This window comes from Trichomycterus rosablanca, chromosome 6, assembly GCF_030014385.1.
Source record: "Trichomycterus rosablanca isolate fTriRos1 chromosome 6, fTriRos1.hap1, whole genome shotgun sequence".
Lineage (NCBI taxonomy): Eukaryota > Metazoa > Chordata > Actinopteri > Siluriformes > Trichomycteridae > Trichomycterus > Trichomycterus rosablanca.
In genome coordinates, this window is record NC_085993.1 from 42,487,738 (window position 1) to 42,502,608 (window position 14,871).

Sequence of the window (14,871 nt, forward strand, 5' to 3'; positions counted from 1 at the left end):
AAATGCAATAAAATTTTAATGTGTGTGCAAAACTGTGCAAATATGCAGAAGGATTAAAAAAAAAAAATGTGTGTGTGTGTGTGTGTGTGTGCGTGCGTGCGTGCGCTGGGTTGACAGTTCAGTTCTGTAGTGTATACAAGCCTTTAGGTAAGTGTATTTACTTAAGTAGCTGTTAATGTTAATACCTTTATTTGCTTTGTAAGTTTCTGAATTAGATTGTGTCAACTGCATATTGATGTATACGAACATCAGCTAGTTTCTAAGCCTGCCTGAATTTACAGTTTAGCCAACTAATGACCAGCCCCAACCTTTGTTCTTACTTCTTTTTGTGGGGTCCAAGTATTAATTAGGAGGGTTAGATCCCCCATTCCCAATCCTCTCCATAATTTAAACCATGGAAACCATGAGTTTTCTCTTAATAGCATTTTAATGTGAGCTAATGTTAAGTATGAAAGGTTATGTTTGATGTTACTTTTCTTAAAAACAGTCAGGATATTTTTAAAATTCACAGAGAAATAATGAATTCTGTGAGCAAAAGTTCAGCATTGTGCAAGTATTAGTTTATCTTTTTTTTGATAGCCTCTTAAATATGTAAGCTGTTGTAGCATTGACACAAACTGAGTCAAGACAGAAGGAATCATTTCGCTCTTTTTATTAAAAAGAACTGACTCGTTTGCTGATGTGAATCAGTGGGCGGAAGAACAGGTACAGAAAACCACTACTCGAGGCTGTATACATGCACGAAATGGGGCAGGGTCCCCAATTACACTTAACAACACAGTCATGGTGAATAAACCACAAACTCCACAATTAGCATGTTACCCATATGGTTCGGTTTGTCTAAGTAAACAGATCATCATAATTGGTTTATTACAACCCGTTCTCATTACAACAACTTATTTATGTTTCCTCTGACTCTGTTTTCAAGCCCCACAGCCCAGAGCCAACAGATCACGTTACAGAACAAAATGGTGTGCTGTTTACATTGGTGGAGCTCGTCAGGTAAACCGAATCGCCACTATAAAAACATCTAAACTAAACTGTTAGTTTTTGTTTGTTGTTTGGTCTTTTTTTCATTTCATTTTTATGTTTTACCTCCTGTTCAGAATCACGAGTAGTCCAGTTTCCCCAGAATTTCTGGTTCCAAGTGCAGCAATACACCCCGGACAGGCCAATCCATCACAGCCTACTTTATACTACTAGGCTTATTTATATACTTATTACTCTACTGTCAGTAAAACATGATATCCCATCTCAACTCAGTACATTTAAGCTCCTTTTTTACTTTTCTGCCAAAGACTTTCTTGTCTATATGCCCAGTTTGGCCAGACAGCCAAGTTTAGGAAGGTTCAAGGTTTGTGCGGGGCCACTATGGTCCTAACATTGTAAATCCATTAGGATTGTTTTATTTCATTGCCCTGATTTATACCCGATTTAGGTTGTAGGTTCACACAAAGGTTTGTAGGTGTGCACATTACAAAAAAAACATTTGTTTGCACTTTTTGTCAGTTAAATGAAGGTTCAAGAGAATGAATGAATCCCAGATTTTTGTTTTTATTGCATTTTACAAAACAACCCAATATTTTTTAAAGCATGACTAGTTTGAGCAGTCTCTGAAAACAAAAGTTAGATTTTTTTGGTGAGGTAATTAGTGGAGTTGGAGGGGGAGAAGTGAAACCAGTGGCAAAGAAAAGCCAGTTTAGACTTTCAATGTGCTTTTAGAATGTTAAATAAATAATTCATCCTTATATTTTCAGTGCAAAATTAGTTTGTTTTTTATATTGAAAAATATTGCACAATATATATTTGTATGGAGTGACAAATTTGTTTAAAAATGTGTTAATATTAAAGTCATGAAAACTTACCAAAAATCATTTAACCCATGAAAGACATTCACAATGTAAAAATGATTTTAGCATCAGAAATGGTACACTGCAAAAAAATGATTTTTTGACTTTGTATAAATAGAGTGAAGATTTTTGAAGTACTTTCTACAAGAATATACTAGCACAGCCTTGCTACTTAAGAAATTCACATATAATTCAGTGTGTTGCTTGGTGTTTCTTTGTAACTATTTGTCATCAAATACATTCGTAAATTTTATTCTAAATACCAAAGTAAAATTTACTGTTTTATTATTTCTTGGATTGAAGTGAAGCAAAACTGAAAACTATTAGTAAACATTACTATACGTTCTACGCATGCGCATTGCGATTGCCTGGCAGGTCCGGACATGTTCCACACACAGAGTGCATTTTTTGGACGTTTTTTGGTTGTCTGGGACATACTTTGGCCAAAGGGGACTGTTTTAAGAAAATATATTACCATGCCATTTATTAATATTTAAAATGTTGTTTAACTTTCTACACTCTTGGCACCAAATTAGCGTCCGTTAGTATCGCGGAATTAATGTTATGTAGTTATGTTAATAGTGATAACATGTTCCGTTTAATGTACATGGACTAAAAATGTTGGTTCTCAAATAGTTATTTTGTGCATGATTACGAAAGCCCATTTTTGCCACTTAAAGATAAATGGCTATGAGGCTGTAGTCCCGGGTCTTTCAAATATAAATTCACATTATTAGGCGACCTTTGAGCAAACCTTGAGAAAGTAAAATTGAATCATAAAATGTAACATAACATTCTGAGGTCTACATAAACTTTATAATGAACTACAGTCCACCTGGAGTGAGTGTTTCTCTTGCACTTTTACTTGCATCTATTTTTATTTTTTATTTTTGCTGCAAGATTGTAGAAAAAAGTTTGATTGTTATTGATATTGATTTTGTCCTTACACTGTGACACTTTTATAGTTTGTTTTCCATTTACAGTTTTTACTTTTGTGTAGCAAGTGAGACTTTGCAAACACACTGTTTAGAAGACATTTTGTCCACTGAACTGTTTAAGTGAAAATGCATTTCCATTAATTGAGCAAAACAATTAAAAATGTTTGACAAAAAATGTTGTCTGTCAATGTTATAGTGGCTTTTGTATATGGTAATCATCGATGTTGAATTAAATGAATTCCATAATGTAAAAATATTTGGCATTTTATAATATAGCATTTTAAAAGCCATGTTTTAATATAGTGCTGCATTGTTTAAGTAAAATCTACTAAGATGCAGCTATTAAAATATACTTGATGCAGGGTGTTGCAAAGTAACCTTTACTGAAGAATTTCTAGTGAAATCCAGATAGAATTGTGAGTAACCTTTACTTGAATATATGGTTTGTTAAATTTACTAGCAGTTTTTACGTGGAAAAAGTTTTTTTAAGTAAATAATACTCCACATTTTTTGCAGTGTAGAAGATAAGTGGAGCTACTCTTACAAATCTCCTGCTGCACCGAATAAAAACAAAAAAGTACTAAGAATAAAAGACTACTTTGGAAAATGTAAATATTCATTTATTATATCATACACCAACATTACAGAGTTTGTACAATAAACAGTATTTAATTTATTTTAAAAGTAGAAATGTACAGTTTTGAAGTACTTTAAATTAGACACACGTTTGTGCTTCATTTATGTATTTTTCTGTCTTTAGTGCAATGAGGTCAATGTACTTTTCAGTTGCATGATGTTTTCCTGTGTTAAAGTCCAAAGGAAGGTCACTTGCTGGTGTGCAGAGAAGACATAATCTCTATGGAAAGTAAAAAAAGTTAAATGTTACAATCTACAATTGGTTTGAGTTTTGTATTTTTACTATCAAAAAGCTATTTATTACAGCTTAGTCAGGAATAAAACGTACCTGTTTTAGTGAGCCGCTAGAAGTGAGGAGAGCGTAGATCATCCAAAGAGGAATAAGCAGGGTTGAAGAGAGAGTGAACCACCAACCAACAGTATAGCCCCACCAGGGGTATTCAAGTGTATTGTTAAACTTCAGTGGAGTGAACTTCACCAGAGAGAAGACAAATGTGCCCTAAAAAGTACAGAATACAGAAATGTGTTAGGGTAGCTGTACTTATTTCTGGCAGGGTAAAACAAGCATTTGACAACTGCATGTGTTTGAGGGGACGTGTGTTAGGTATGACCCTCTGGTCAGGGTAGGGTCTGCAGCAGTTAGGGAAAGAAAAGAGGAGAATTCCTAAATAGAATATATTGTATAAAAATAAATATTAAGGAACTAATATGTTAGTGAGTACGTAGGTTTTTGTTTTCTTGCTTGTTCGTTTGATGGTTTGTTTTACTAATTGTTTTTTTGTGTTTTTTTTGCATTTTTCCCAATTTTCCTCCCAATCTAGTCGTATCAAATTACCTGACTGCATTATCTTTTCACCTGAACGAGGCGAGTTTATATGCAGATCAGCATTGTGTACGGAGAGCCACACGCTGATCAACACATTATCCCCCGTCTCTGTGCAACCGCCATCAATCAGCCAGCAGAGGTCATAATTGCATCAGTTTTGAGGTTCCTTCCTTGAACAACAGCCAATCCTTGTTCGTGTAGGTGCCCAGCCTGCCAGTAGCAGAGCTGAGTTTCGAACCGACAAATAAGAAATGTCAGCTCTGGTGTGCTAGCGTGTTTTACCATTAAACATGAACTCACCATGCAGACCAGTGGAGTTACATACTTCCAGCAATACTTTATAAAGCACATTGGACGATAACCAATCATGTCCTCAATGTTATCATACAAGCGGTCTGCACCTAAAATAAAAAGATAACCAGTTATCATTAACACCATATACCCGTTAAAAAGTAATGTTAGTCACATTTATTTCTAGTCAGGTGTGTGTGCGTGTGTGATCGTGTGTGTGCGTGTGTGTGCGTGTGTGTGTGTGTGTGTGTTTCATGTGTTCAGATCAGGGCACTAATATTCAGGACTGGGCTCTCCAGTGTGATGCGCTTTTTCTGTGGCTTTTAAGGGGTAGCTTGAAATAAGTAAGTCGACATCCAGTAGGGAAAAAGACTTACTATTTCCTCATTTATTATTAAACCTCATTTAATATACTTTATTACCCATTTTTGCAAAATCAATGCATGGGCTCAGAGTAAAATATTGTAGCGTCGGCACAGGCTTTACCCAGAAAGCCTTGCGGCAGTGGTGTCTAAGCTCACCGTAGCCGTGTATCCCGTTGTTGGGAGTGGGGTGGCTGCGGTGAGGGTTGGGTAAGTAGCTTATATGTTTGTCTGTTGTATGAATGCATGTGTGTATGAATGGGTGTCTGTCCCTAAACCACTGAATGAACTGCCAAAGGCAGCTCACTTGCGGCCCTGACGCTATCCTTCCTACTCGCCGGCGCCATATTGGTGTCAGAAGTGGGATTGTGGCATTTGGGTGGCTCTGGTGGTACAGTGGGCCAATATGTCCGGTCTGTCTGAGTGCGCTAGCCCAGGTGGCTGTAGGGGCAGGGTGCCCGGTCCAGCAGTGGGTGGAAGAGCGGCTCGGCAGTGTAATGGGGTGCGGTCTGGCCAAGGAGCCACCCAGTGGACGCTGGTGAGTAGGTCACCGGGACGGTTGACCATTAGGGAGGGGGCAGTGTAGCGTCGGCACAGGCTTTACCCAGAAAGCCTTGCAGCAGTGGTGTCTAAGCTCACCGTAGCCGTGTATCCCGTTGTTGGGAGTGGGGTGGCTGCGGTGAGGGTTGGGTAAGTAGCTTATATGTTTGTCTGTTGTATGAATGTATGTGTGTATGAATGGGTGTCTGTCCCTAAACCACTGAATGAACTGCCAAAGGCAGCTCACTTGCGGCCCTGACGCCGGCGCCACAATATAATAATAAAAGGTTTCTAGAATAGGAGTAGTAAAATCAGTAAATGTTTTTTTGTTATTAGCACTACAACAATAAGTTTTATGAATTTCCTTCTGGGATGAATAAAGTGATTTACAGTATTTACAGAATATGCCAATCTACAGTATAAGTAGTACTTAAAGTATAGACAGCTTTCTTTAATGTGTAAGCATATAATGTAAGTACTTACCATACACCCACCCAATACACACTGATTCTAGAAGGCCGAATATAAGAATTGTTATTCCACTGCCAGAATAGTAATCAAACAACTGAAAGATATACATTCCACCCTGCAGAACAAAACCAGAAGTGAAAAATTTAATTGCATACCTTTTGAAATACCTTTGGTAAAAATATAATAAAAGTGATAAAATGTAAATCATTGGAGATGAAGAAACTGTAATTACCTCAGTTACCATAACCAGACCGATGAAAAAGCAGACAACAGAGATGAAAAGCAGTAGTAGTTTGCGTCGACGAGCAGAATTGAAGAATGAGGGAAACATGTCTGTTATACTTGTCATCAGCGACTCCAAACCCACAAACTACAATTGGAACCATGGGAGAGAATTTACATTAAACACAGAAGAAATTTATACGGTTGACATTTCTATGGTGAGTAACAATTTTACACTGACCTCAGTGTCCAAGCCCAGCAAAATGACCATGACAAAGAAACAAACAGCCCAAAGTTGTGAAAAAGGCATCATAACGACTGCTCTGGGGTAGACAACAAAGACTAATCCTGGACCTGTAAAAAAAAGTTGGAACATTTTGTAAAATGCTTTAAAAATAAAAATCTGTAATTTTTTCTTTACTTATTGAAACTTTATTCAACTGACAAATGAACAAAAAAATAAGTTTTAATGTCACTGACCAACTTAATTATAATTTGTAAATATAAACAAATTCAAAATTTGCATGTGAGACGGTTAAAATGTGACAGGGCAAAGTGTGTATCAGTGTGTCTCAGTTTCCAAATGATTCAAATTTGTGGTTTAAGGGTGATTAACATTTGGAAAACAACAATTGGAAAACATCAATTCATCCCAACTTTTTTTGCGTCTCTTGTTGGAAGCAAATTCTAAATGTATTTATATTCACAAAATACAATTACATTGGTCTGTGAAAAGTGGAAGCTGGAGATATTTTCTTTGTACTTTTGTACTCTTGTGTAATACTGCAGTTTAAGCAAATTGACTGAGAATTTAGATGTTAGGTCACCTAATTCTGCCACTGTTGCGATGTCTGCCCCCTGTTCATAAGCTATGAAACCCAGCACTGAGAAGATGGCAAATCCAGCCACAAAGCTTGTCCCACTGTTCAGCAGGCACAGGTAAACACAGTCTCTGCAAAGTAAAGTAGCCAACATGTTATCAATAAGCACCTCATTTTTGTGACAATGTTATAGAAACGCTGGTAATTCAAAGTGCACCGTTCCACAAAATTGTCAGATAATTGTATAAAAAGAAACAGTGTTTTTATGTAAATTAAAACTACCAAAAATCATAATTTTTAACCATCAAGAACTATGATTTACAATTAGCTGGATATAGCTGAATTACTCTGATGGCATTTTAGGGCAACATTTTCCTGAAAAAGTAAAAATCAGTTTCTTACACAGCTGATGTTATCTAACGTTAATGTGTATAGCTTTACAATAAACATGTATTTTTGTTATAACAATTATGATTTGTATGATTTACCCAAAAAGATTTACCCCACATTTTTTAACACATCTGTTGCTGCCTTCTATACTTTCCTGTCACATACTTTGACATTTCATTTGTTACTTTGGTATTTTGGGCACCTTATTTATTTGTGACTGTGCCCTTTTTGTTAGTGGCTTTTTAGTCAAAGTATTGCTCTACTGTGGTCAAACATCCTGCACTTGGATTCATTTTCTATACTTGCAGGTGGGGGGCTTTACCTTTTGCTTCACTCGCAAGGCACAACCCACCCCAATACAATTACGACTTAAACATATGTTGTTCACTCACCTGTAACAGTTGTTGTTGTACTTGTTGTAGCTTCCTAGAGAAATAAGGCACCCAATGCAGACAGAGAAAGAAAAAAGTATTTGTGTTCCAGCGTCCAGCCAAACCTGCATGCCATGAAATAAAAAGCACTTTCAGAACTTATTGACAGAGCAGCCAAAAAACAAAAAAAGTTGTTTGAAAAAGGTGTTTCTACCCCTCAAAAAATTATATACAACACAGCTTTACACATAATGATATGATTAAAATGAATTATAATGGAATTAATTAGGAATAGGGCCCCACATCTTTCTGAAAAGTCAACAAATTCTGAATGGATGTAGTAGGAATTTGTCAGTTCATCAAAAATGTTTTCCAGGTTTTTAGGGGATAAAGAAAATCGTCAGACAAAGGTTCACTCTTAGATGTTTATTAAAGGCAAAGCAAGAAAAAACAGTACTACAGTTTACAGTATTATGGATTATTCTGAGACTCCAATTTTGGAATAAGAACTAACTATCCTCAAAGATGTTGTCTACTTATGTCAGTAAGCTTTGACCCCTATTAAATTTTGTTTTTATGCTTTTTCTCCAGCTTTAGCATAGTCAGTTTGTCTTCTGCTGATGTGGATCCCTGATTGTGTTCAAGAGGAGTATATTGCTGCTCCCTTCCCTTTCAACGTGTGCACAGTCCTAGCGGACCCCTTCTTTTACTCCTGTGCTTCTGCACAGACGCCTCTATCCGCTGATGAAGGTCCTTGTACAGCGATTGAAGACCCCAATCAGTTAGTCCAGTCATTTCCTCAATTTGTGTCTGCTGCAGGCACTGTCAACTGTGCCCAGCTGACTGGTAGCAGACCCAGGATTCAAACCGGGGTGTTCAGAATCTCTGCGCTGGTGTGCTAGAGGAATATCTCGCTGTGCCACATTATTTGATTTTTATGATGCTGTTTGATGCACTTAAAACATAAAATAATTTTCTTTACTCATGTACTTATCATTTGGTCTCCCGCTATTTGGTCTGGAAATCTGGAAATTCTTCATAGGTTGTTTTAAAATCTCAATGTGTAACGTGGTCTAATATGTCTTTATATTTTTACCTCCGGATCCAATAGACGTGAAGGCTCTGGATAGAGGTAAAATTTGATGCCATCAATTGCTCCAGGAAGCGTGAGTCCACGCACCAGCAGTACCACCAGCATTATATAAGGAAAGGTAGCAGTGAAATAAACCACCTATAAGGAAAAATAGTTTTTAACAATCAAGATTAGGAAAATCACTTGGCATTAACTGTTAAAGCATTTAAAGTCATCAGTAATCTACTAAAGCTCAAACCTTTCCAGAAGACTTCACTCCATTCCAGATAGAGAAATAGCAGATGATCCAGGCCAGAATGAGACACAGAGCCAGCTCCCACCTTACATTTCCCAACTCATTTGTACTACCAGTGATATTTAGCACTCTTCTCCTAAAACACACAGCAGGTTTTAGCTAGTGTACTTTTTAACATGTAATAATATGTTTAACTGTAGCATCAGAAATTAAATGGCTCACTCCCAAAACTCTAAGACCGGTGATGTTGCATTGTGCAGTGTACTTAAGTTTTTATCTGTACTGGCAAACTCAACACAAGTTTCTGTAAAAGAGAAAAAATGCTAAACAATTATGTTCTAATACAGCAAATGACCAGGCATGAAAGAACATGTGATATATGTAATTATTGTAACACACCTGTGTTCCAGGGATTACTACAACTAGCCCAGGGCAGCTCAGAGCTAAATGAAGAGAAGAGATAGAAGAATGCCCAGGCAAGAATTATAATATAGTAGATGCTAGAATAGAACACAACCACCTGAGCACCGAAGCCCAGCCCTGTAGGAGAAGTGCAAAAACAAACCAAAACGTTACAACATTTAACCTAACTTCCATCCTTCACCTAAGCTTACAGAATGCTCTAGAATTATGTATTTCCACATTTGGAACAGAAAACAAAACAATACAAAACAACAATGTGGTTCATTAACAGACCAAAAATAGTAGAAATAAAAAAATAGAAACAATATCAATAAAAAACAACAAAAGCAACCTTCCATTTACCAGCAAAACAACAAGTCTTTTTATAATAGTTGATCAGACTGGAAAATCCATTGCCAGGAATATGATAGCACTGCTTCAAATCACCGAAACTTTGGGTCTTCTCTTGGTATCACCCTTTAATAAAGATTAGGGTGGCATTGTGGCTCGGTGGGTAGCACTGTAACCTCACAGCAAGAAGGTCCTGGGTTAGATCCCCAGGAGGGGCGGTCCGGGTCCTTTCTGTGTGGAGTTTGCATGTTCTCCCCGTGTCTGCATGGGTTTCCTCCGGGAGCTCCGGTTTCCTCCCACAGTCCAAAGACATGCAAGTGAGGTGAATTGGAGATACCTCTTTTAGGTTATTTTTTATTTGATAACTCTTTTAAGCAGACAGGTTTACTGCACATGTAGTATATCAGCCATAGAACCAAACCATTCACAAGCAACCAAATGCAATCATATGAGTCAAGCCTCTTGTTTGTTTGTTTGTTTATTAGGATTTTAACATCATATTTTATACTTTGGTTACATTCAGGACATGAACGGTAGTTACTCATTACACAAGGTTCATCAGTTCATAAGGTTATATCAAACACAGTCTTGGACAATTTAGTATCTCCAATTCACCTCACTTGCATGTCTTTGGACTGTGGGAGGAAACCCGAGCCCCCGGAGGAAACCCACGTGGACACAGGGAGAACATGCAAACTCCACACGGAAAGGTCCTGGACTTGATCGAACCCAGGACCTTTTTGCTGTGAGGCGACGGTGCTACCTACTTAGCCACCGTGGTCAAGAGGTATTATTCCCTGAGTAGGCCTACTCACAGTCTGGTGGGTGTGTTCCCAATAACCCCAACATTGCAATATAAATGATTATTTGCTTCAGTTAAATAAACTTGTTTAGTTATCTTTTATATGTTTACTTAAATTGCTGTAATAGTAATTTTTTCAAATGTTCAGTGTGAGATTAATTTAATTAACCACCAAGACATGAGAATATTATACAATGAGAACAATACATTTCAGGTTCTGGAACTAAGTGAAGTGGAATTATTTAATTATTATAGAAATCGTAATTTCAGCAGTGGTTCTGACATGCTAGTATGTGGCACTGGTACTATTGAGACATACTGTATAAAACTGCCCACTGATAAAGGAGTGTATGATTGCACAGAAACACAAAACAAAACTATAGCTTATTAGGGTTGTATGGAAAGAAGACAATCGAGTCAATTTACATATCATACATTTATATATCTTACAAAAACAAACAGATGCAATAGCTTCCAGTTAGTATTTAATATAAAAACTAGATAACATATAATGTCATTAATTCTTTACCAGGTTCAGTTTATTTAGATAAACAGTAACATTTTACCTTGAAACAGTGGACATATCTTTCTCCAACAGGTGATGCCACCCTGACTGGTGTATTGACCCAAGGATACCTCCAGGAAGAACAGTGGAATGCCACAGGCAAACAAGAACACCAGATATGGAATTAGGAACACCCCTGGAGAAAAGAAAACCCATTCATTTCTCTCCTAAATCATTTTAGACTTAGTCATGGAATGGATTAGTTGTTCTAGCAACATCACAATCTAATGAAATCTAAGAAGTCTACTAACTGGTTATTATCCTTTATGTATATTTTTATATTATGACTATTTAAAATTAACGTACAGATTACATATTTTGTGAAATACTGCATATTTTACATAAAGACTAAATAAACAATGTTCTTTTTTGCAGGGATGGTTGTGTTGTATTTTGTAAGAATTTCTGCTAACAACAAATATTGGTATAAAATGGTAAACTATATATAGTTTATATTTAAGATATATTTAAAGTAGTTTTAAGAAGTAAAAACAAATGTCTTTCTCTTAAATGGTAAAAACCTGCAGTTTGAATGCTAAGGAGAATGGAAATAACTGATTTTATCCCTTAAATACAATTTATTTAGGTAATAACTATTGACAATCAGTTATAAGGAAATAATAAATAAGCTGGTAACATGCCAAAAATTAGGGTAAACATTAAAGTGGCCTGTTGCCAAATTAAGCTCCCGTAATTCACATTACAAGGTTTTACTAAACTTGATGACTTCATAAATTGTAGCTACTTTATTATTAACACCAGTTTATACTTATATTAAAGCTACTTCCAAAGAATGTGGAATATACAGAAAAACTATTTCATTGTACTGTACACATGTCTATGTATAAATGACAAATAAAGGCATCCCATCTGCCCTAAATTATTATTGTTACTGTTACTTTAACCAATATAAAAGGTCTGATTTTATAATGTGGAATGGGTGCCTGCAGTAGGGCCCAAAAGTAATTATTTTAGTGAGCTTTTTTACTATAACATATTTTCGTAGAAAAAAATGAAAGGTAAAGTTGCTGGGTTCTGAGAAAGCTAACATAATAATATGACTTATGACATAAATAGTTATGTAATGATCCACATGTCATAAACATATTTGTAACAAATTTTGCTTGTATCTGTGCACTTACCTCCTCCATTCTTATAACACAGGTACGGAAACCTCCACATATTTCCAAGTCCAATGATTTGTCCGGCAACAGCCAAGAAAAAATCCATTTTACTTGACCACTGGTCCCTCTCATTTTGAGCACTGGGATCTTTATGAAGTTTTTCTGAGTCTGGATGGGACAGCTTCATCTGCTCCTCTGGAATAGCGTACATCGTCATCTTCCTGCAAAGAGAAGAAAAGGTATTTTTACATGTGTACATTACAAAGGGGACAAGCAAAAACCTAAGAGAGAATAAAATAATACTGCATGTTCTGGTTCCACAGTATGACAATGTTATTAAATGCTTTAGATTATCTTCTTTAATGCAAAAACTTTAACTACAGGTGTAATACTAGGTCTGTAGTTGTGCTAGCATAATAAACGTTTCTTATGCCATTCAAAAAATATATGAACGGAAATCATCAAATACATTAAATAGCAATTAAAACACTTGCAGTGTCCATTCAGGCAGCATCAAATTGTGATGCCACACAGCTGTTTGTATGAAATACTATTTGTTAAAGATGTTTGCTTACTTGTATTAAACTCAAAACTAAAAAGCACCTTCACTAAAATTCCTTTATATGCATCTGCCTCAGCGGTACCTTCACATATTTGCAAGTCACCCATGCTGTGGACACTGATGCACACCAATCCAATGACAGATGCTGGCTTTTGCAGCTTTTGATGATAACAGTCTTTGGCACTGAGAACATGACGCTTATTTGTTTCACTCATAGAATTGATTTATGGCTTTTTCTGCGTAATAGAGTTCCAGACTGTGTACAGTGATGACTGTTTTCTCATGGTCTCCCCACCCTTATGTACTCTTATGCAATGCTGTCTAAGGTCTTGTCAGCCTTGTCTTATACAATCGACTATTTCTATAAAATCCCAATTTTTTCACAATTTTATATACAGTAAACAGTGAAAAACTTAAATTATTTGCATTCTTGTACTGAGAAATTTTATAATCTTATTGACAATTACTTCAAGAAGTTTAGAACATAGTGGTGAGCCACAGCCCATTTTGTTTGAAAACACTAAACCTTTGTTTGATCTTACTTTTTATCCAATCATAACACCCTAACCTGTTACCAGTTTACCTGCTTATTGTGGAATGTTTCTAAATGGTGTAACTTGAATATTCTATCATTTTTTTCTCATTTTCGCCCCGTCCCAACTTTTTTAAGTGTGTTACAGGGATCAAATTGAAGTGTTGTTTATATTTACAAAGAACAATCAAGTTTTAATTACTTTCATTACTTTTTTTTTATCAACCACTTTATCTGCTCATAGTCACAGCAGAGGAAACTCATGGTGCAAGGCAGGAACACCCTGGAAAGAGTGCCAGTCCATCACAGGGCTTTAAACTTTGCTTGCATCTGATCCATTTTTTTCATATTTACAAAATACAATCAAGTTGGCCAGCCAAAACATTAAAAGTAATTTCTTTGTATTTTTGTCAGTTAAATAGAGGTTCAAGAGAAATAACAAAGATAAATAACCAATAAGATGGATTTTTTTACGACGGAGTATCAGGGCCACTTTAGAAAAAAAAAAGTTTCATTTACATTACATTTTCTGCATTTAGCAGACGCCTTACAGTACAGTATACAATCAGTATACAATCAGAGCAATTGAGGGTTAAGGGCCTTGCTCAAGGGCCCATCAGCAGCAACCTGGCAGTGGTGAGGCTTGAACCAGCAACCTTTTGATTACTAGTTCAGTGCCCATTTTTCAGTTTCGATTACAAGAATAAAGTCAAAATAATTTCAAGAATAAAGTTGTATAAGTTTTGATTTTGAGAATAAAGTCACAATGATTACGAGATTAAAGTCAAAATGATTTTGAGATTAAAGTCGAAATAATTTCGAAATTAAAGTCGAAATATTATGGCCATAGCAACCTCCTTGTGTTAAAATGAGGGATGTTCATGATTTGGTAAAGTTATACTTTCATATCGGTTTCACAAATAAAGAAATCCCCAATCTCCTGGCACATCAGCACCAGTTTGTTATTAGCATAAGGGAGCTGAAACGGCTTTGCAATAAACTGTGTTTATTTAGAAGAATGTGCGCCACCGGTGTGCTCGGCGTCTGCGTCGTCGCCAGTACTTCAACCGAGTCTTATGTACTCGTACGATAAACTAAAGCCATATGGCATTGCTATAAATGGTTGCATCGACTGGTTTAGTCGTCATGTCATCATATCATGTGGATGGAAGCATACAATACAAACAACCACACAAAAGTAAGGTACGATCCAGGTACTGAGACCGGTGCTTCTCTGAACTTACAAGCCTATGATGGCTGCACACTCTTTGGCCATACTATTTCGACTTTATTCTCACAATAATTTTGACCTTTAATCTCAAAATCAGAATCGGAATCACTTTATTTCGCCAGATATGTTACACATACGAGGAATTTGCTTTGGTGATACACATAATAGTACACATAATAGTCCACATAGTAGTACACACAATACACATAATAGTCCACATAGTAGTACACACAATACACATAATAGTCCACATAGT

At 36.3% G+C, this 14,871-nt stretch overlaps 1 protein-coding gene across 1 annotated transcript; it reads right to left on the minus strand.

Moving 5' to 3' along the window:
• Positions 1–3,386: 3,386 nt before the first annotated feature.
• On the minus strand, positions 3,387–12,499 carry LOC134317154 (sodium- and chloride-dependent GABA transporter 2-like). The gene is made up of 14 exons (XM_062997886.1): positions 12,309–12,499; positions 11,168–11,302; positions 9,446–9,586; positions 9,269–9,350; positions 9,050–9,182; positions 8,815–8,949; positions 7,740–7,843; positions 6,964–7,088; positions 6,378–6,490; positions 6,147–6,284; positions 5,927–6,029; positions 4,551–4,651; positions 3,753–3,923; positions 3,387–3,644 (listed from the first exon to the last, which is right to left on the minus strand). Exons 1-14 carry the CDS (start codon positions 12,475–12,477, stop codon positions 3,504–3,506), a joined length of 1,791 nt encoding a protein of 596 aa, XP_062853956.1. The 5' UTR covers positions 12,478–12,499; the 3' UTR covers positions 3,387–3,503.
• Between the last annotated feature and the right edge of the window lie 2,372 nt (positions 12,500–14,871).